General features: G+C 40.4%; 1 protein-coding gene and 1 long non-coding RNA gene across 5 annotated transcripts; one reads left to right on the top strand and one right to left on the bottom strand.

The window, feature by feature from the left end:
* The first annotated feature begins 1,189 nt into the window (after positions 1 to 1,189).
* LOC125141155 (CMRF35-like molecule 8) lies at positions 1,190 to 9,643 on the top strand. 3 transcript variants are annotated; one of them, XM_047813187.1, is made up of 9 exons: positions 1,190 to 3,364; positions 4,830 to 5,763; positions 5,843 to 6,163; positions 6,843 to 7,160; positions 7,305 to 7,525; positions 7,628 to 7,670; positions 8,057 to 8,159; positions 8,461 to 8,512; positions 8,632 to 9,643. In XM_047813187.1, exons 2-9 carry the CDS (start codon positions 5,724 to 5,726, stop codon positions 9,043 to 9,045), a joined length of 1,512 nt encoding a protein of 503 aa, XP_047669143.1. In that variant the 5' UTR covers positions 1,190 to 3,364; positions 4,830 to 5,723; the 3' UTR covers positions 9,046 to 9,643. The 3 variants fall into 3 exon arrangements, with proteins under 3 accessions (XP_047669143.1, XP_047669142.1, XP_047669145.1); XM_047813186.1 differs by having other exon boundaries at positions 1,193 to 3,364; positions 7,305 to 7,670; XM_047813189.1 differs by lacking the exon at positions 6,843 to 7,160 and having other exon boundaries at positions 1,195 to 3,364; positions 7,305 to 7,670.
* A 6,220-nt stretch (positions 9,644 to 15,863) lies between these two features.
* LOC113640766 lies at positions 15,864 to 16,963 on the bottom strand. Of its 2 annotated transcripts, XR_007140519.1 has the most exons (5): positions 16,819 to 16,963; positions 16,600 to 16,748; positions 16,168 to 16,254; positions 16,031 to 16,093; positions 15,864 to 15,944 (listed from the first exon to the last, which is right to left on the bottom strand). It is a non-coding gene; the product is annotated as an uncharacterized LOC113640766 (long non-coding RNA). The 2 variants fall into 2 exon arrangements; XR_003440140.2 differs by having other exon boundaries at positions 15,865 to 15,944; positions 16,600 to 16,956.
* Positions 16,964 to 20,306: the final 3,343 nt, after the last annotated feature.

Genomic DNA, 20,306 nt, shown 5'->3' on the forward strand with positions numbered 1-20,306 from the left:
GTGTGTGGGTATATTGTCTGTGTGGATCATGGCATTTGATTTAATCACGTTTATGCTGTGTCCTTCGTTGGAAGCTTTTGATAGGTGCAGGAAAGATGATCTGCTCCTCATTGCTGATTTTTTCAATGTGCCAGTTTTCCGCACAGCTAGCAAAAAGGTAGTCAAAGCAGAACTATATGAGGCACTTGCGGCTCAACAGGTCCTACCTGAGCGGGAAGCACTCACAGGGAGCACTGTACAGATCACCCAACCCCTCCAGGTTCACAACAGAGCGGAGGCTAGGACAGAGCTGGAGGAGGCTGAGGTAAGTCTGACACAGCCTCAAGCTGGTGTGGTAGATCTGGGTTGGCAGCTCGCTCTAAAGGAGCTTGAAGTGGAGATTAAGAGGCAAGAGTACAACACGCAGCTCTTGAGAGTCCGTGAACGGGAGTTGGATATTGAAGGGAAAAAGCTCGACCTGGCAGCTCAGCGGCAGAAGCCGGTGACGCTGCCACGAACGTTCAGTTCCTCGAAACCAACCTCCCCGTCTCCAATTGCCTTCGAATTCTCCAGGCCACCGCCTGCTACAGCCGAGTCCTCATCCGTAAGTCCGTTTGCCTTTGATGTTAGCCGACATATTGGTTTAGTGCCTGTGTTCCGTGAAGATGAGGTTGATGCCTACTTTGCAGTTTTTGAGAGAATAGCCACCACGTTGAACTGGCCAGAAAGTTTATGGACATTGTTGCTGCAATGTAAACTGTCAGGTAAGGCACAGGATGCATGTTCTGCTCTCACTCTTGATCAGAGTTTGAATTATGGCACAGTTAAAGCGACAGTGCTCCGTGCATATGAGCGTGTGCCGGAAGCCTACAGACAAAACTTTAGGAACACTGTTAAGTCTCCTCACCAGACCTATGTTGAGTTTGCACGTGAGAAAACCACACTGCTCGATAAATGGTGTTCAGCTAGTGGGGTAAGAGATTTTGACCAGCTTAAAGAATTGGTATTGCTGGAAGAATTTAAGTCATGTCTGCCAGAACAGTTGGTAGTGCATTTAAATGAACAGAAAATTGAAACCCTGTCTAAAGCTGCTATATTTTCAGATGAGTTTGTATTAACTCATAAGGTTGTGTTTAGTCCACCCTCATCTCGTAAAGATGCATTGGCACGTTCCTTTAAGCCTACAAGTAGAACTGGAACCATGGCTAATCCCTCAGCTGGCTCTCGTACTTGTTTCTATTGTCATGAGATGGGTCATATCATTGCCAACTGTCCCGTGCTCAAGCGGAAGCAAACTAAGCAGCCAGGTTAAAAAGGTTAATGCAGTAGCGGTTTCAAAAGGCATCTCGGAGAGTCACTGCCTCATTGAGCCAATGTTTAGATCTTTTGTATGTTCAGGTTATGTCTCATTAAGTACTGAGGATATGAAACAGTCTGTAAGAGTACTGAGAGATACTGGTTCGGCACAGACATGTGTGTTGGAAAGTACACTACCGTTTTCTGAAGCCTCGTATGCAGGTAGTGACGTCTTAATTCAAGGTATTGGTATGGAGGTCATTCGTGTGCCATTACATCATGTATATTTGGAAACTGAGAATTTCTCTGGGCTGGTTAAAGTAGGAGTTTCAGTCATTCTAGGTAATGAGATAGCTGGAAATAGCGTTTTCATTTTACCAGAAGTAGTTTCTGAACCAGTGACTGATACTTCTCAAGTTAGTGACCAGTATTCTTCTCTGTTCCCTGTTTGTGTCTTGACACGGGCCCAACAAAAGAAGTTTGGTGATGTAGTTGATTTGTCAATGTCCTTCCTATCTCAGGAGGAACCTTGTAAAAATGTTAGTGACAACATTGAGATGACAAATGAGAGTAATATCTATCCTGGCCCTGAGGTAGATTTGCCCATGTCTCGTGATCAGTTAATGTCTGCTCAGCAATCCGACCCTTCATTAGGACAGTGTTTTGAGTCTGTCTATAATCAGTCTGATGTTCAGCAGTATCAGAGCAGGTATTTTGTGGAAGTTTTGATGAGGAAATGGTCCCCTCCCGGAAATGATGATCCTTGGTTGGAAATATTCCAGGTAGTGGTTCCTAGTTTGCTGAGAAATTATGTTCTCAACTTAGCTCATGATCATCCTTGTTCTGGACATGCAGGGATCCACAAGACTCATCAACGTACCTTGCGTTATTTCTATTGGCCTGGTATAAAGAATGATGTTGTACAATATTGCTGGACTTGTCATACATGTCAGTTAGTGGGTAAACCTAATCAGGTTATTCCACCGGCTCCCCGAAACCTATCATAGTCAGCACAGACCCGTTTGAAAGGATTATAGTGGATTGTGTTGGTCGATTGCCTAAAACCCGTTCTGGTAATTCTTACCTTCTGACGATAATGTGTGCTGCCACCCGTTTCCCTGAAGCATCCCCTATGCGTTGACTTAAGTCAAAAACAGTGGTTAAGGCCCTTATCAAGTTTTTCACCACATTTGGTCTCCCTAAGTGTATACAAACTGATCGTGGGACAAATTTTACATCATGGCTGTTCTCCCAAGTAATGGACACGTTGCAGACTTCTCACCAGTTTTCCAGTGCTTACCATCCGGAGTCGCAAGGTGCATTGGAGCGTTTTCATCAAACTCTTAAAACCATGCTGTGCACATTCTGTGTAGAAGCTGGTAAGGATTGGGATGAGGGGGTGCCTTTCGTACTATTTGCTGTACGTGATGCGGTGCAAGAATCTCTTGGTTTTAGCCCGTCAGACCTTGTGTTTGGTCACTCTTTGAGGGGTCCCCTGAAAGCCCTGCAAGAACAGTGGTTGGCTAAGTCTTCTCCCCCTTTGGGTAAAACAATTGTGAAGGATGTTCGACTTCTTCGTGAGCATTTAGAGTTAGCAAGAGAGATGGCAGGAGCTGCATTGCGCTCTTCACAAGCGGCTATGAAAGAGCGGTATGACCATAAGGCTGTTTCTCGCTCATTTTGTGTTGGTGACCAAGTCCTGGCGCTATTACCGATGCCTGGATCCTCTCTCCAGACCCGGTTTGCTGGACCTGATGAAGTGAAGCAAAAGTTAAGTCCCACTAACTATGTTCTCAGTACGCCTGGTCGTAGACGTAGTACCCGTGTGTCATATTAACCTGTTAAAACAGTATCATGCGCGGCCTTCGCCAGCGGAGTCCAAACCTGCCCCAGCTGTGACATCGGTGATGACCCTCTCTGTAGGTGGGCAGATTCCTCCTGCTGAATACTCCCCTGAAGTTGATGATTTACATCTTGTTAGGAACTGTATGTCTTCCCTTCGTTTAGTGAACTCTGAAGCCTTACAGCAGCTGCCAGGAAAGTTAGGAGGGGTGCCTATCATTCCAGGAAGACATTAAAGGATTAATAGGTAAATTTCCTAAACTCTTTGCTGATGTGACATTGTGTACTACAGTCATTGAACATGACATTGATGTGGGTGATCATAAACCGATTAGACAACACCCATATCGGGTGAACCCTTCTAAGCGTGCAATTATGCGGCAGGAAACTGATTATTTATTGGAAAATGGGTTAGCTACGCTGAGTGTGAGCCCATGGTGTTCCCCTTGTGTGTTAGTGCCTAAAGCTGATGGCTCCTTTCGTTTCTGTACTGATTACAGAAAAGTTAATGCTGTGACAAAGCCTGATTCATTTCCTCTCCCACGAATGGAGGATTGTGTTGATTCTGTTGGGGCAGCTAGATTCACCAGTAAGTTGGACCTTCTTAAGGGTTATTGGCAAGTTCCTCTTACCCCTCGTGCTGCTGAGATCTCTGCCTTTGCTACACCTGATAATTTCCTCCAGTATACTGTTATGGCGTTTGGCCTCCGTAATGCCCCAGCAACCTTCCAGAGGCTGATGAATAGAGTTTTGGGGGATGTTCTGAACTGTGCAGCATACTTGGATGATGTGGTTGTCTTTTCGGATACTTGGAAGCAACATCTTAACCATTTAGAAAATGTTTTTACTCGACTCTCAGACGCGTCCTTAGTTCTGAACTTGGATAAATGTGAGTTTGGTAAAGGAGTTGTCTCCTATTTGGGTAAACAGGTAGGACAAAGGAAGGTCAAGCCATTAAGTGCCAAAGTTCAGGCTATATGTATGTTCCCAGCTCCTAAGACTAGGCGTGAGCTCCGCCGGTTTTTAGGTATGGCTGGTTACTACCGATGTTTTTGTAAAAAATTCTCTGATGTGGTTTTACCCTTGACTAATTTATTATGTAAGAATGTGTTGTTCCAGTGGACTCCAGAATGTCAGTCTGCCTTCGAGTCTGCTAAACTTCTCCTGACTAGCTCACCAGTTCTGTCTGCTCCAGACTTGAAAAAACCTTTTAAGTTGGAAGTTGATGCGAGTGGCACGGGTGCAGGAGCAGTGCTTCTGCAAGATGATGATTTTGGGATGGAACACCCAGTCTGTTATTTTTCAAAGAAGTTTCTAAAACACCAGCTTAACTACAGTATGATTGAAAAAGAAGCACTTGCATTGTTGTTAGCGATTCAACATTTTGAAGTTTATCTTAGTGATAGCCCCATGCCGATACAAGTCTTTACTGACCACAACCCACTGGCGTTCTTAAATCGAATGTGTAATTCGAACCAGAGGCTAATGCGCTGGTCCCTGATCATGCAAGGTTTTAATTTAGTGATTGAGCATAAAAAGGGCAGCCAGAATGTGTTGGCTGATGCCTTATCACGGGGTTGATGTTACGATTGTTTGTTTGTTTTTTTTCTTTGATTGTGAACCAGTATTTGGTTCACACTTAGGTGGGTGGGGTGTTACAACCCATGAAAATAGGGTATTGTATTGTGTTTTTTGTACATGTCTGTGTGCAGGTTGATTCCAGGCCAGAGTTTGCAACCTGCCCTAGCCTGTCCTGATCCTGCCCCCCATATTGATGACATCATCACTAATGGTCTATATAAAGAGGAAGCAGAAGAAGAAGGAGGAGAGTGTTGTTAGTAGTGGTGGTTTGTTGTTGTGGCGTTGTGATAGTTGGATTATTGTTATTTTGTGATTGTTCTGGTATTGACTTCCGCCTGTTTTTTGACTCTGAGCTTGGTTTACCCTTTGGACTTGTTGCTGTGTTGCACTTTTGTATATATATATATATATATATATATCACTGTACGATTGTCACTGTTTCACTGGCAGTAGGGGTGTGGCTGCCCTTTTTCTTTGGGAGTGGGTTCCTTTTTCCCCCGTGTGTGTTTGGTAGGGAGTTAGGGAAGTTCCCCTGTATTTTTCTTTTCTTTGTTTTCAGGTAAGCATAGTTATCTCACTGTTAGCCCTTTTTGTTTATTATTTTGGCCTGGGCCCACCTTGAAGAGATGCCTGTGTACTGTTGACTGTATATATACTTTATATCTGTAAATACACTTACCTACAAATTCTACCTTGTGTGGTTTCTTGTGGTATTTTTAAAGAGATCCAATCACTGAATCCCGAGCTTTAACACTGTGGAGCCCAACCCTAGACTGGGTTGTAACAGCCAGAAATTTGAAAGCATTTCTATTGTTTAAGCAGTTCGCACATGCACTTCCTGTACAGCTCTTTGTAGTTAAAGCTAAGGGGAAGTTATCACTGCATCAAATTGTGTTTAAGATGCAAATGAGGACACGAGACCTTCACAAAGCAGGACAGAGACAGTAACAGTGTGTAACAGAACAGGAGCCTTAATATCTTTCTGAAGTGGAGTTGGTGTGGAGAGCTGTAAGAGTGAATTCAGGATGAAGATCCTCCTCATCTTCACCTTCTGTCTGATCTCAGGTAAAGAAATGCACTTCAAAATAATCCTCACTATCATCAGCAGTGTTACATGAAGGAAGGTTTTTTGGTGTTTTGTTAGATGGAGGAGCCTCAAATGAAGTAACAGGATATTCAGGAGGAGGAATCCTTATCAAGTGCAAGTATGATACAGCATACAAAGATAACCAAAAATATTTCTGTAAGGTTTCATGGCCAGTCTGTTCTGTACAAATAAAGACAGGAGATAAAAACCAGTGGGTAAATTCAGAAAGATTCTCACTGTTTGATGACACCAAATCATCAGAGTTCTGGGTGATGATCAGAAAGCTCACTGTACAGGACACTGGGACGTACCAGTGTGGAGTTGATATAACTTCAGTGATAGACATTTACACACCGGTGAAACTGAAGGTAGAGCAAGGTGAGTCTCCCACCACTGCCTTCTGTTTATCTTTACAAAACTCTAGTGTCATTAGCAGAAGATACAATATACTAAGAAATATTACTTCAGTACTAACCTTATGAAAAATGAAATGTATATAAGGTTAGTACTGAAGTAATATTTCTTAGTATCTTGATTTAAGAAATCAAGTACCTTGATTTTGACATTTTTTTCTATGACTTTCAAATAATGAGATCATGATTTAATCTGTATTTTCCTTTTGGATGATTAAACAATCAGTCCATTTTAACATTGATTCTAGAATATTATTTCAAATTTACAATTAAATCCAAACGCTTCTCTGCACCTCCGTATTAAACTTAAGAAAGATGTAAGACTGTTAATCCTTTTTACTTCCTGAAATTAATCCCAGTAAATTCAGGGCTGAGATTTGCAAAGAGTGTGTGTGTGCGCGTGATTTTTATTTATTTTTTTCCCTACATTTTTATTCTGATTGTTCTACAGACAGATCAGCCTGATAGCTGACCTTTGCCTCTATTAAATAGGAGTTTGTCCACTGATTTAGATAACATTGAATCATGTGCATAGTCATAAAATTAGCAGCAAACTATCTTAAGTATATTTTTTTAATGTTATTACTTAATTGATTTTTTGAAGTTTTATTTGACCGATCATGATTTGAACTTGCTCCATACAGGATCATTAGTCTCAGTGACTGCATATGCACGTGGAGGAATCAATATTAATTGCAGATATGAGGATGAATATAAAAACCTATCAAAATCATTCTGTAAGATCAGAACACATCAGTGGTGTTTTAATAAAAAACAAACAAAACCAAACAGTGATTGGTCACATAATGGCAGATTCTCAATTCATGACAACAGAAGTGCAGGATTCTTCAGTGTGTTTATCACAGAGCTTAATATAGAGGACACTGGAACATACGCATGTGGTGTTGTTGTGTCTGATAAACTGGCGATCTACACTGTAGTGACACTGAATGTAACAGAAGGTGAGTAGATTGAATAAATAGAAATGTATTTTAGCAAGAGAAGTATGTTGTGATTGTACTTGTATGGACTTTACTGTAACCTGACTGCATAATTGTTTAACATAAATAGACACATGTAAACTGATCTGATTGGTTGATTTGCAGATCTGTCCCATGAGAAGTTCATCAATAAGACTGTTAATGTAGGAGAAGATTTGACTGTCACCTGTAATTACCCAGAATTCCTCAGTAGTGACCCCAAATTTTTCTGCAAGACGGGGTGGCAAGATGCTTGTTCTTATAATACATCTGTTAAAGAAAATAGACAGTCTGTAAATAATGGGAAGATGTCCCTGTATGATGACAGAGCAAAACAGAACTTCACTGTGAGTATTAGAGATGTAACTGAGCAGGACGCTGGTGAATACTGGTGCGGAGCTGAAAAAGCCTGGACAAGTGATAATGGATTCAAGGTTTATTTCACACAGATCAACCTGACCGTTACACTGATTAACCTGATAAATCAACATGGTGAGTTTTGTAAACATGGAGACAGATTGTGTTAACTTCTCTGACATTACATAGGATTTGTGTTAAAGCAAAGAATCAGTACACATCCTAACCAAAGACTAGTCTAGGATATTATTAACAGTTTGTATTTAAAATGGATAATTCATATACTGAATTAAAACTATGTACTGTATGTCTGTAGACCTGCTTTGTGCACAATGTTAAACCTTGTTTAGAAATCAAATAGAAATGATTTAGTGATAGAACAATGAACAATAGAACAATAATGTGTGCTTTAATAGAGCAGTGTTTTTACTTTCAGAAATTGAAGTCATATGTAACTAATATTATCTGTTAACCTTCTGACTTCTGTATTTTAGATATAATTGTGTTTGGTTCTCTTTCAGATTTTCCTTCTTCCACTATGATCTCTGTGTCTGTATGCCTGCTAGTGCTGCTTCTGTTTGGAGTCTCAGTTTCCTTTTTTTTTTTTTTGGTACAAGATTCAAGGTACACTAAAATATGATCTAAATTAACAGGTTTCATATTATTCATGTCCTGCCTCACATCTCCAGGGTCTGGGTGTTCAGTCATATACACAGCTTAATCTGTAAGAGTATTAAACAGATCTGTATTTAAATTCTATTGTAAAAATGTAGGTCTGAAATAAATATGACAGGGAAAATAAAATCAAGCCAACTACAAACACTGAGAGGAATATAAAATAATTATTAACCTAATTATTATCAACTATCAATTATTATTATTAAAAACATCAACAGTAATAATAACTTCTGACTTCTTTCATCAGGAAAATCACCTATAGACAAAAGTTCTGTTCACTGCTCAGGAAACACCAAGAGGTAATTGTCACCAGTGGATGTTTGTATAATCAAAACAAAAACATACCGTCTTTAAAAAAAAATGGAAATAAACTTTCAAATAATTTTGTATTTGTTCCTCTGTGTATTTTGTCTGTGAGTATGAGGAAGCTAAAAATACTGGAAGACTTTCTGCATCAGATGCTGCGATTTTCACAGTCTATGCTTCTGCTCAATTACCCACGATCCCTTCTAAGCCTTCCCAAACCGTCAATTCCAACACAAAGTTCCCCACAAGCCCCTGTGATTCCAAAGTTTACTCTATTGCTCAACTACCCACAATCCCTCCTGATCAGGATGTCTACTCCACAGCTCAGTTGCCCACAGATCTCTCTGATACCCCAGGCAGTGCTGCTCAGGAGTCATCTGAGAAATCTGCTGAAGATCTGAATTACACAGCAGTGAGTTTCCACACTAACACCACCAACTCCAATAATACAATTCCAGAGATTATCTTTAATAAGGAAGAGCACTTGTGTGACTATGACACACTCAGTCATATACATTTTGACTAGATTATTATTCAGGGCTTTGTAATTGGGGCAGATATTCTCTGTATTTATATACCTTTTCTTGATTTTCTATACTACATCCACACTATATGTGGAGCCGTGACTGCACTGTTAATGGAAAGTTCCAGTAAAGATATGCAAAGTTATGGTGGTGATACAGAGTCACCATTTGACTAAAAAGAAGGCTCCAAGCCCATACCTGTAGTTTGTGACTATACTTTATATCAGTTGGGTTTAATTCCTAATCTTGGTTACTGATGGCCAGTTAGCCTTCCTTTCTTTTCCATGCTTTAAAGCAAGACAGTAGAAGTTCTGTAAAGCCTAGCACACTGCTTTGGTAGCATTTGTTGTTGTTCTCTTTCGTAAAAGCACACTGTAGGTTATTTTGCTGTGGTTATATTTTATCATTTTGTAATTGCATCTACTTGTAATGATTTATAAAGAATAACACATGCAACTGAATCATTTAAAATATTGCTTTGTAAAATGATTAATGTAGTAATTACGCACTGTTAAGTTCTGAGGTTTCTGCCTGGAGGCTACACAGTAAAATATCTCTGATTCTGTATTTCAATAAATTTCTTGTGTTTTTATTTATGAAGGATTATGTTTGTTTGTTTTTTTGTGTATACACAAAGCAGCTTTGCAGAAATCCGGATGTACATGTTGTGGGCAATAGCAAATGCAGACACCGCAAAAACAGGTTCCATCCATTTAACAGATTAACGTGATACAACGCGTATGGGCCCTGACACATTGCCAGGAATTTGGTGTTTGGGACGAGGAGCAGCACTTTGTCTCCCCTGCAAAAATTCCCTTGGTTGGCAAAAGCTGGTCATAGATCTGCTGTTTATCCCATTGTGCAGCTTCTATGTGCAAGCCTCTAACATCTCTCTGGTGTGGTGGAACTTTTGAGCCCAACTGAAAGGCAGCAGTGCATGCTCTACCATCACAGTGTATATACAGTATATCACAGAAGTGAGTACACCCCTCACATTTTTCACTAAGTATTTTATTCTACCTTTTCATGTGAAAACGCTGAAGAAATGACACATTGCAACAATGTAAAGTAGTGAGTGTTCAGCTTGTATAACAGTGTAAATTTGCTGTCCCCTCAAAATGACTCAAGGCACAGCCACTAATAGCTAAACACCTGGCCACAAGTGAACACGCCCCTAAATGAAAATGTCCAAATTGGGCCCAATTAGCCATTTTCTCTCCCAGTGTCATTTGACTCGTTAGTGTCACAAGGTCTCAGGTGTGAATGGCAGGTGTGTTAAATTTGGTATTATTGCTCTCGCTCTCTAATGCTGGTTTCAGGAAGTTTAACATGGGACCTCATGGCATAAGACCATAAAACTGAGGGTGCCTTCACACCTATAGTTCGGTTCATTTGGTCCGGACTAAAAGCAAAAAATGATACATTGTAGCTTTTCAGCAGTTTTGGTTCCTTTTCACACCACACTGATCATTCTGTTCCGCACCAGTTGAAACGAACCAAAATGCAGTGGATAACATTAACATCACTCACTGGCCACATGTCTTTGAGCGTATTTCCTAAACTGCTTCCCGATTGGTCAGAATAAACGTGCGGGAAATTCCAATGAAACTACGGAAGTAAACAAAAAGAGGAAAAAGCAGGAAAATACAGCATACACCATGGAGAGACGACTGCGCGCTGCAATTATGTTCGTGGTTGTAATCTACTACATTGCTTAATTTTCAAAATGAAGCACGGATGCGGCTTGAAAATATAATTTTAATGCACTGCAAATTTCGAAGACGCATCGCAAGACACTTCAGGAGGCGGCGAGCATTACTTTCGCGAAACTGTGACATGCTCATCTTCTGAAAATATTGCCAACGACCCACTACGGCAGCTGGTTTAGTCCAAAATGCGCAATACTTTTTGCAGTTAGGTCTGTTCGATCTCGGATCGTGTTCTCACAATAAACGAACTGCTCCAGAGTTTGTTTGAAAGCGTACCGAGACCACCTCTTCAAGGAGGTCTCGGTACGCTTGTTTGGTTCGTGTTTGGTGCGCACCAGAGTTCGATTGCTGCATTCTCACCTGCCCGAACGAACCGCACCAAATGAGCAATCGAACTCTGGTACGATTCAACCGAACTAAACAAGGCAGGTGTGAAAGCACCCTGAGCTGCAGCATGGTGGCCAAGACCATACATCGGTTTAACAGGACAGTTCCACTCAGAATTGGCCATGGTCGACCAAACAAGTTGAATGCACGTGGTCAGCGTTATATCCAGAGGTTGTGATTGGGAAATAGACATACTGTATGAATGCTGCCAATATTGTTGCAGAGGTTGAAGGGGTGGAGGGTCAGCCTGTCAATGCTCAAACCATACACCGGACACTGCATCAAATTAGTCTGCATGGCCTCTTCTAGAGATGATGCACAAGACAGCCCGCAAACAGTTTGCTGAAGACAAGTAGATGAAGGACGTGGATTGCCGTGTCCTGTGATCTCATGAGACCAAAATAAACTAATTTGGTTCAGATGGGGGGGCACGGTGGCTTAGTGGGTAGCACGTTCGCCTCACACCTCCAGGGTCGGGGTTCGATTCCCGCCTCCGCCTTGTGTGTGCAGAGTTTGCATGTTCTCCCCGTGCCTCGGGGGTTTCCTCCGGGTACTCCGGTTTCCTCCCCAAGTCCAAAGACATGCATGGTATCTCTGGAAAAATTGTCTGTAGTGTGTGAATGCGTGAGTGAATGAGAGTGTGTGTGCCCTGCGATGGGTTGCCACTCCGTCCAGGGTGTGTCCTGCCTTGATGCCCGATGACGCCTGAGATGGGCACAGGCTCCCCGTGACCCGAGGTTGTTCGGATAAAAGCAGTAGAAAATGAGTGAGTGAGGGTTCAGATGGTATCAAATGTGAGTGGCAGCAATCAGGTGAGGAGTACTAAGACAAGTGTGTCTTCCCTACAGTCAGTCAGTCATGGTGGTGGGAGTGTCATCGTCTGGGTCTGCATGAGTGCTGCTGCCTCTGGGGACGACAGTTTATTGAGCGAACCATGAATGCCAACATGTACTGTGACATACTGAAGCAGGGTCACCTTTGGAGACTCGGCCGCAGGCAGTATTCCAACATGATAATGACTCCAAACACACCGCCAAAATGTCCAATGCCTTGCTAAAGAAGCAGAGGGTAAAGGTGATAGATAGCATGTCTCCAGACCTATCTGTGGGTCATCTTCAAACAGATGGTGGAGGAGCACAAGGTCTCTAACATCCACCAGCTCCGTGATGTCATCATGGAGGAGTGGAAGAGGACTCCAGTCACAACCTGTGATTGTCTGGTGATCTATAATAATAATGGTGGTCACACAAAATATTGACACTTTGGGCTCAATTTGTTTTGGCCACACCTGCTGCCCATTCAGACCTTGTAACTCTAAGTAGACACTTGACACTGGAGAGAGAAAATGGCTAATTGGGCACAATTTGGACAATTTCACTTAGGGGTGTACTCACTTTTGTGGCCAGCGGTTTAGACATTAATGGCGGTGTGTAGCTTGAGTTATTTTGAGGGAACAGCAAATTTAACTCACTACTTTACATTGTAGCTTCAGTGTTGTCACATGAAAAATTATTATAAAATATTTACAAAAATATGAGGGGTGTATTTACTTCTGTGAGATACTGTATGTAAGTCTGAGAAAACAATGTCAATGAAAAAATACACAAAATTAGGAAGAAACTTTGAAAGGAACTAGAAAGCAGCCTTGTCTTTTTCTGGGTGACACCAGATAGTGAAATTACAAATTGTTACACTTCTGTAACTGTAGATTATAAAGCCAAACAGTAATTAGGTCTTGTGTGTATAAGTGTACATGGTGTTTTTGTCATTCATTCCATGACGTTATCTGAATCTTCCCCGTGCCCATGCAGTGTTTCAGTACCACTGTACAGCCTGGTTTGTGAAGATGTTGGGGATGACTCAGTTGAAATTTTAGCTGAGCTTGTGTTAATCAGTCCACACTTTTCAGCTCACTTTCAATAAGTCAACAAATGATAACAACTAAACAAAAACAGATCCACACAAAGCTTTGTTACCATCAGGTGTGTGTGTGTGTGTGTCTGGCAGCTGCATTGCTCTCACATAAACACACACAAATAACACAGCTGAGAATCATCATATTACCTGCTGGTTTCACCCACTTTCTCTCCATTCACAGCTGAAGCTTGAAACCCCTGCGTCCACAAAATTGTCCATATTGTCCATACCTATAGACTTATCTAGATAGTAGGTGTAATAGGTTAAAAAATAACATTATCATACACTGTTGCCAGTTAAAAAGAACAACATTTCCTGGTATGGTATGGTAAGATAAAGATGCTAATTCCGTTTCATGATATAATGTCAAAACACAGATTTCATGGTATTGTCAGAAGAAGAACTGCTGATTTCTGGTGTAAAAAATATTCATTAGCATGCTACGATTGTGTTAAGTGAAACTGAGTGTTAGTTGTTTCATATTTAATGTTTTGGTAGCAATTGGCAATCCTCAAAGTGAGTAAATATGCTAATCTGAGATTGATTACTTTAGTCTTCGCCCCATACTCTGATAGCGACTATTTTCCTCATTCCAATAAAAGCACTGGCTGAGGAAACTTAAACAAACTATTGTCATGATAATTCCTCAGTGTTTCTCAGGAGTTTAACACAGGCTCAGATTCAGTCCAGTGAAATAAAGACAGCAAATACTGAGCAATTTGGAGCTTCTAATAGACAATATGATGTGTGTGATCTGTAGACAGATCTCCAAAATATTAAAAACAGCTAATCAGCAGCATTCTTGGTAATGATCAGAGAGCTGATAGTACAGGACACTGGGACATACCACTGTGGTGTTGATATAAAGTTAGGGAGAAACAGTTAGTCTTCATGGTCAAGCTTTTTCCTTGGTGAAAATACAGTATAACATTATGAGGGTCATGTATCAAGTCATGTATGTCTGGATTAGAAATTCTTTTTTTAAAAAGGTTTTAAGAACAGCTTGGATATATGTAAAATACACCACTGAGATAGCAAAACTCTTCAGAATAAACAATATTTGGTAATATTAAAATTTATAGCCTTTAGCATGGGTCACCCTTTTCAGAATGACACACAATATAGTTTTTTAGAGGGGGGTATTCCAGAAAGCAGGTTATGTGACATACCTGTGTATGTTTAAGGGTAAGTTCGTGGACAACCTCAACTTTCGGCTCCAAAAACGGAGGTAACTTTCTGGGTATGTATGTAACCATAGCAACTGACTCTCTGAAGATAACCTGCTCGGGAGCAGGTTATGTTTCAGTGTAACTTCGTTGCAGAAGGTTGGTGAGCATGGTTTTTTCGTCGGGAGAGGGTTATAAGACCGCGTATTGATGTGTTTGTATACCCTAATGAATATTTGAAAGAGCGTTATCGTTTCAAAAGATTCGCTAGTTTATTTAACACGTCTTTTAAAACCGCATATCGCAAATATGACAAACTGCGGTTCTGCGCTTAGCACTTAGGTTTTTTGCGTCTGGCCATTTTTTGTACAGTGTGGGCGATTCAGAGCATGTGGGAAAGGCAACTGTGTGTAGAGCCGTTCATACAGTATGTCTGGCACTTAAACAGTTCTTACCCACGTTTGTGCAGTTCCCTGGCCATAAACCTCTGTTTGTTATTAAAGACGAATTCCACAGAGTGGCAGGTTTGTCCTTTGTAGTAAAATCTATGACACATATTTAATATTTAGTCATATTATTTATATCTATACATGTATTCATTATGTGCACACACCCTTCATACTTCCATAACTTTGTTTCATGGTTTCCAAATGTAATTGGGTGCATTGATGGCACACACATTCCTATTAAATCTCCACCAATAACTGAGGGAGACTATGTTAATAGGAAATCTATTCATAGTATCAATGTGCAGGTAACAACTTAATTTTTTCCCTTCTTAAAATCATTAAAGTCATTACTTTTTCCACTAACTAGGTAATATGTGAGGCAACCCATATCATTACCAATGTCGAGGCAAAATGGCCAGGATCTGTGAATGATGCCAGAATTTTCCACGAGTCATCATTATGCCAGACATTTCAGCAGGGTATGTTTTGCTTTATACAATTGTTTTTTTTTTCCTTTTTACATTCAATTTGTGTTGTACACTTCAATCATTACAGGACAGTACAATGGTTACTTGCTGGGGGACAGAGGATACCCTTGTCTGCCCTATTTAATGACACCTTACCCTGAACCTGAGCCTGGACCACAGACACGGTTTAACCTGGCTCTCAACCGAACACGGGCCAAAGTGGAGATGACTATAGGGATCCTCAAATCTCGCTTTCAGTGTCTGCGTGGGCTCCGGGTTAGTCCAGAGAGGGCATGAGACATTTTAGTGGATTGTGTTGTGCTTCACAATATTGCCACTATAAGAATAGAGAGCCACCCTCCTTGTATTGAGGAAGATGGCCCAGAGGAACACCTACAGATTTTAGAGGCCAGCAGAGACAGAAGACTTTGAGACAGGATCTGTCAATTACTTTTATTAATTTTTTGCACTGGTCTGCCAGGCAGGTTATTTCTTTATTTCCTGAAAAACAATAAAAGTAAAATTCAATAAAATGCTTTTTTTATATTTCTTTACACACACACACACACACACACACACACACACACACACACACACACACACACACACACACCACTTTCAACATGCAACAGATTAAAGTTCTCACCTTAAGGTGATGGTTCAGTAATTCAATTTCAAGTGCTGCTTTTTTAATGAGGAGCCTTTTCTCTTCCATTTGAAGCTGTATAAGGTCCATCTCCATGTCACATGTCACTTTTTCTTATTTGTCTTTGAAGATGGACCTTATACAGCTCCTTTGCTGGCAACTAGGAAGGTGGAAAAAATTTAATGAATGAGATTGTTTGGTCAGACAATAAAATTCAAATATGGACACCTGGACACAAACTCTTACCCTGCTTAGATTGTGTGCTGAGGTTCAAGGACCCTCATCTGTGGGCAAATCCCTAGGTATGTACTGTGAAAGGACAATGACAGTTTGTTACTCTAATGCCAAAAGGGGCCATACATTATAAACGGTTTGCATCATACCTCAGTGGATTTACTAGCATTGTCCACTTCTGTCACCGCAGATGTGGTCTCTTCATCGTCCAGGAGAAATATTCAAGTATACATTATCTGTCAAAAAAAAAAATAAACCTAAAAGTAACTAAAGGTACCGGACAACAAATCACTTACAACTGTGACAGACTGCGTTCTTTCTGGAGGGTTCAATTATACAATCGTCCATCAGTATCTATAAGAACACACAACCCATTAAATTCTCAATATTATCAAAGAAAATAATACATGAAAAGAGTAACATGTCAGACTAAGATCACAGTAGCCTATACATCATATGCAGTTAAATAAAATAAGCCTACATAAAAATGAATCTTGTTCAAAAAGCCTTTAAGTGACAGAGATCATTAAAAGTCATTTATTAGGACAAAAAATGAAAACAAATCATAGAGGTAAACTTACATTTCACCATTTTTTCACCATCACTTGTGGTGCATGGTTTGTGCAAGGAACTGCCCCCTGGAATGCCAGCAACCACTGATCAGATGGGGTGAGGGGAGGTGGTGGTGGGCCCCCGCCAGTTAGACGGGCTTCTGTCTTCTTTCTATTAGCTACATGACAGAATGAATATACTAAATCCTGATATAATAATAGTTCAGTAATTGTGTAATCAAATATTACCTTTTTGCAGAATGTTTGTGTTTTATTTTGACTTGGCTTAAAGTTCTTCTGGCTCCAGAAGGATTACACCTTATTAAATAAAAATATACATTATTATTTTAAACTAAAGAAATAAATGGCAGGAAAAGAAAATGCTTTCATAGTGATATAACATATCCAAAAGGATGTATAAGTCATACTTCATTATTTTGCATTATAATAAAACGGGAGCCAATACTAAATTTGTAATTTAATACACTCACGCATTTACTCTGTCCGTTATTTTTTGCCAAGCCAACTCTCTTGCTTTAGCCGATGCAGCTGTATTGCTTCTTTTTAATATTATTGGCTTAAACTTTTCATAAGCATGCATTAAAACCTCCAACTCCGCCTCTGTGAAATACGCCGCTCTCTTTTTCGTTTTGAGTTTCCATGGTGACTCGTGAAATCGGCGATCCATTGAAAATGTCTATATATGCACCGTGCACGCGCATAAACTCTGGGTAACCAGTTGGAAGTTGATTAAACTAACTCTTCTCAGGTGTTTTGGAACCGACATACTCATGGTATGCCTGTTTGGGGTAAATCAACCCAGAGGTTATGATTTACCAAATGGTAAGTTAACCAAGCTTTCTAGAATACCCACCAGATGTAATGAGTCTGTCTGTTTTCCTTTGTTTGTCTGCTGCCTTGCCCTGTTATTAATTGTTTGCTCCACCCACTTCTTGTTTACCATGGACACTAAATGTACTCAATCTGTCCTCTAGGTGTGTTTTTGTCTCTGATTGTCTCTACTTTGTCATTGGTTCCTGTCACCTATATATTCTCTGTTTGTTCACTTCCCTGGTGCTAGTCGTTTCAAAGTTCCTGTTTCCTGTCAGCTCTGTGTTCGGTCTTGTTTTGCCTGCCTGTCTTTGTACCTGTTTTCTTGTTTTTTGTCATTAAATCTCTTTCTGCATTTGGATCCTCATTCGCCTTTGTCCCGCCGTGACAGATCTGAACAAGAACAAGTCCAAACACAGTTCAAGTTCAAGTTTATTTATATAGCACATTTACAAACAGCCACACGGCTGACCAAAGTGCTTCACAGTGTGTTTGATATTTCAGATACACTTAAAAAATACACAATAAGATAGTACAAGAAACTAAAATAAGAATTATTTAAAAAAAAAAAAAATAGCCAGTTTAAGACCATAAGATATAACAGACATAAAATCCTGGGCAATCATGAAAAGGCTAGAGAAAATAAGTGGGTCTTTAGCATGGACTTAAAACTAGAAATGGTGGGTGCCGTCCTAATCTCTAGTGGCAGGGAGTTCCGTAATTTAGGACCGGCCACAGCAAAGCCACGCTCTCCTCTACGCTTGAGCCGTACACGAGGTACAACCAACATAGCCTGGTCAGATGAACGGAGACTTCTAATAGGAAAGTAGGGATGAAGTTCAGATAGGTTGAGAGGAGCGGTATTATGGAGAGACTTATAGACAAAGAGTAAAATCTTAAAATCTATTCTCTGAGAAATTGGAAGCCAGTGTAGAGATTTGAGAATGGGAGTGATGTGTTCATGTTTGCGACAACTAGAGAGAAATCTGGCAGCAGCATTTTGAACGAGCTGGAGACGCGTAATATAAGATATACCGCAATATAAAGAGTTACAGTAATCTAAGCGAGAGGTTTTAAACGCATGAACAGCCATTTCTAAGGTCTTAGGGGTAAGAAAGTGTTTAATTTTGGAGAGAATCCGCAGTTGGTAAAAGCTAGACCCGATAATGGACGAGATGTGTTTGTCAAATTTTAAGTTCTGATCAATAAAGATGCCAAGATTCTGCACCCATGAAGATCTAAAAACAGATAAACTCTCTAGATTGAAGCTTGAGGACAGAGTTCTCATTTGGGCTAAACATTATTACTTCAGTCTTTTCTTCATTTAAAAACAGGAAATTTTGTGCCAGCCAAAATTTAACCTCTTCTAAACATTTTCGAAGAGATTGCTGATGGATTGTTTTTCCTAATTGGTAAGTAGATTTGGGTGTCATCAGCATAGAAATGAAAAGATACACCGTGTTTCCGGAGAATAGAGCCCAGGGGTAGCATGTATAACGAAAATAGAGAAGGAGCTAAAATAGAGCCTTGTGGAAGGCCATAGGACAGCGCGGCAGGGGCGGAGGAAAAGTTACCCAGTTTCACTATGAATTTTCTGTCAGTTAGGTATGACTGAAACCAGCTCAAAACATTTGCTTTTAGACCTACCCAGGTCTCAAGCCTCGATAATAAGAGGGAGTGGTCTATGGTATCAAAAGCAGCTGATAAATTTAAAAGAATAAGAACCACAGAATCTCCGGAGTCAGTGGAAAGATAAGTCATTTAAAACTCTCAAAAGGGCAGATTCAGTACTGTGAGCAGACCTAAAACCCGATTGAAAAACCTCATAGATACAATTGTTATTCAGAAAACTTTGAAGTTGATTTAGCACAATTTTCTCCAGAATTTTTGACACGAAAGGCAAGACAGAGATAGGTCGAAAGTTTTTTGAATAGAGGGGTCCAATGAAGGCTTCTTGAGCAAGGGAGTAACAGTTGCAACCTTAAGGTTGGCAGGGACTGAGCCAGTTTGCAGGCACTTGTTCATCAAAGACAGCAGGCCTGGACCAATTGAGTGAAAGATTTGCTTTAAAAAATTTGGGTGAATTATGTAACTGGGACAAAATGAGGGTTTGAGCTTGTCAATCACCTCCTTCAGTTGCTGGAGGTTGATGAGCTCAAAAGCGTTAAAAAAATGCAGAGACATCTGACGTGATTGGGGAAGAGATAGGGGTTATAGTGGGCCGAACACTTAGCCTTAGTTTAGTGATTTTGTCACTAAAAAATCTCGAGAAACCTTCACAGACAGAAACAGAGGCAACAGGCATAGATTTAACAGAAGGATTTGTCACAGATTTAATGATAGAAAACAATACCTTAGGTTTAGAGTGGTTTCTTTCAATTAAGTCTCTAAATATCTGAAGAGAAACATGCAGTCTGTCCTTTTTCCATTTACGTTCTGCCTTTCTGCAAAGTTGTCTTTGGAGACGAGTCTCAGCATTCTGCCAAACTTCAGATTTTAATTTTTTCTTGCAAGGTTTGAGAGGAGCAGTTGCATTTGTAATGTCAAGCCAGGCAGAGTTTAAGACTCCAAGATGTTGGTCAGCATCCAAGTCAGGTAATGGCTGCTCCAGGAGCAACTGTGAGCAGCATTTGGCAAAATACGAGTTAAAATTAGTGCTAAACTGTGGGGAATAAAAACGTGAAACATTCAGACGTATTTGAATAGTGAGAAATGACTGGAAGAGACAGGGAGAATAATATAGGCTTATGATCTGAGATCATAGTATCAGAAAGCACAATATCAGCCACATCAAGTCCATAAGATAGAACCAGATCAAGCGTATGTCCCTGGATGTGGGTGGGGTCACTGATCCACTGGGATAGGTTAAACGTTTCGAGCAAGTTCAGAAAGTCATGTGAAAGGGG

Source organism: Tachysurus fulvidraco, chromosome 5 (genome assembly GCF_022655615.1).
Source record: "Tachysurus fulvidraco isolate hzauxx_2018 chromosome 5, HZAU_PFXX_2.0, whole genome shotgun sequence".
Lineage (NCBI taxonomy): Eukaryota > Metazoa > Chordata > Actinopteri > Siluriformes > Bagridae > Tachysurus > Tachysurus fulvidraco.

What these genes read in the sequence shown, in the direction of transcription:
- LOC125141155 (XM_047813186.1), top strand. Translation starts at nt 5,724, where the DNA reads ATGAAGATCCTCCTCATCTTCACCTTCTGTCTGATCTCAG. An exon ending in TAACCTGATAAATCAACATG is followed by an intron (nt 7,671 to 8,056) that starts GTGAGTTTTGTA and finishes GTTCTCTTTCAG; the next exon opens with ATTTTCCTTCTTCCACTATG. An exon ending in TGCTCAGGAAACACCAAGAG is followed by an intron (nt 8,513 to 8,631) that starts GTAATTGTCACC and finishes TTTGTCTGTGAG; the next exon opens with TATGAGGAAGCTAAAAATAC.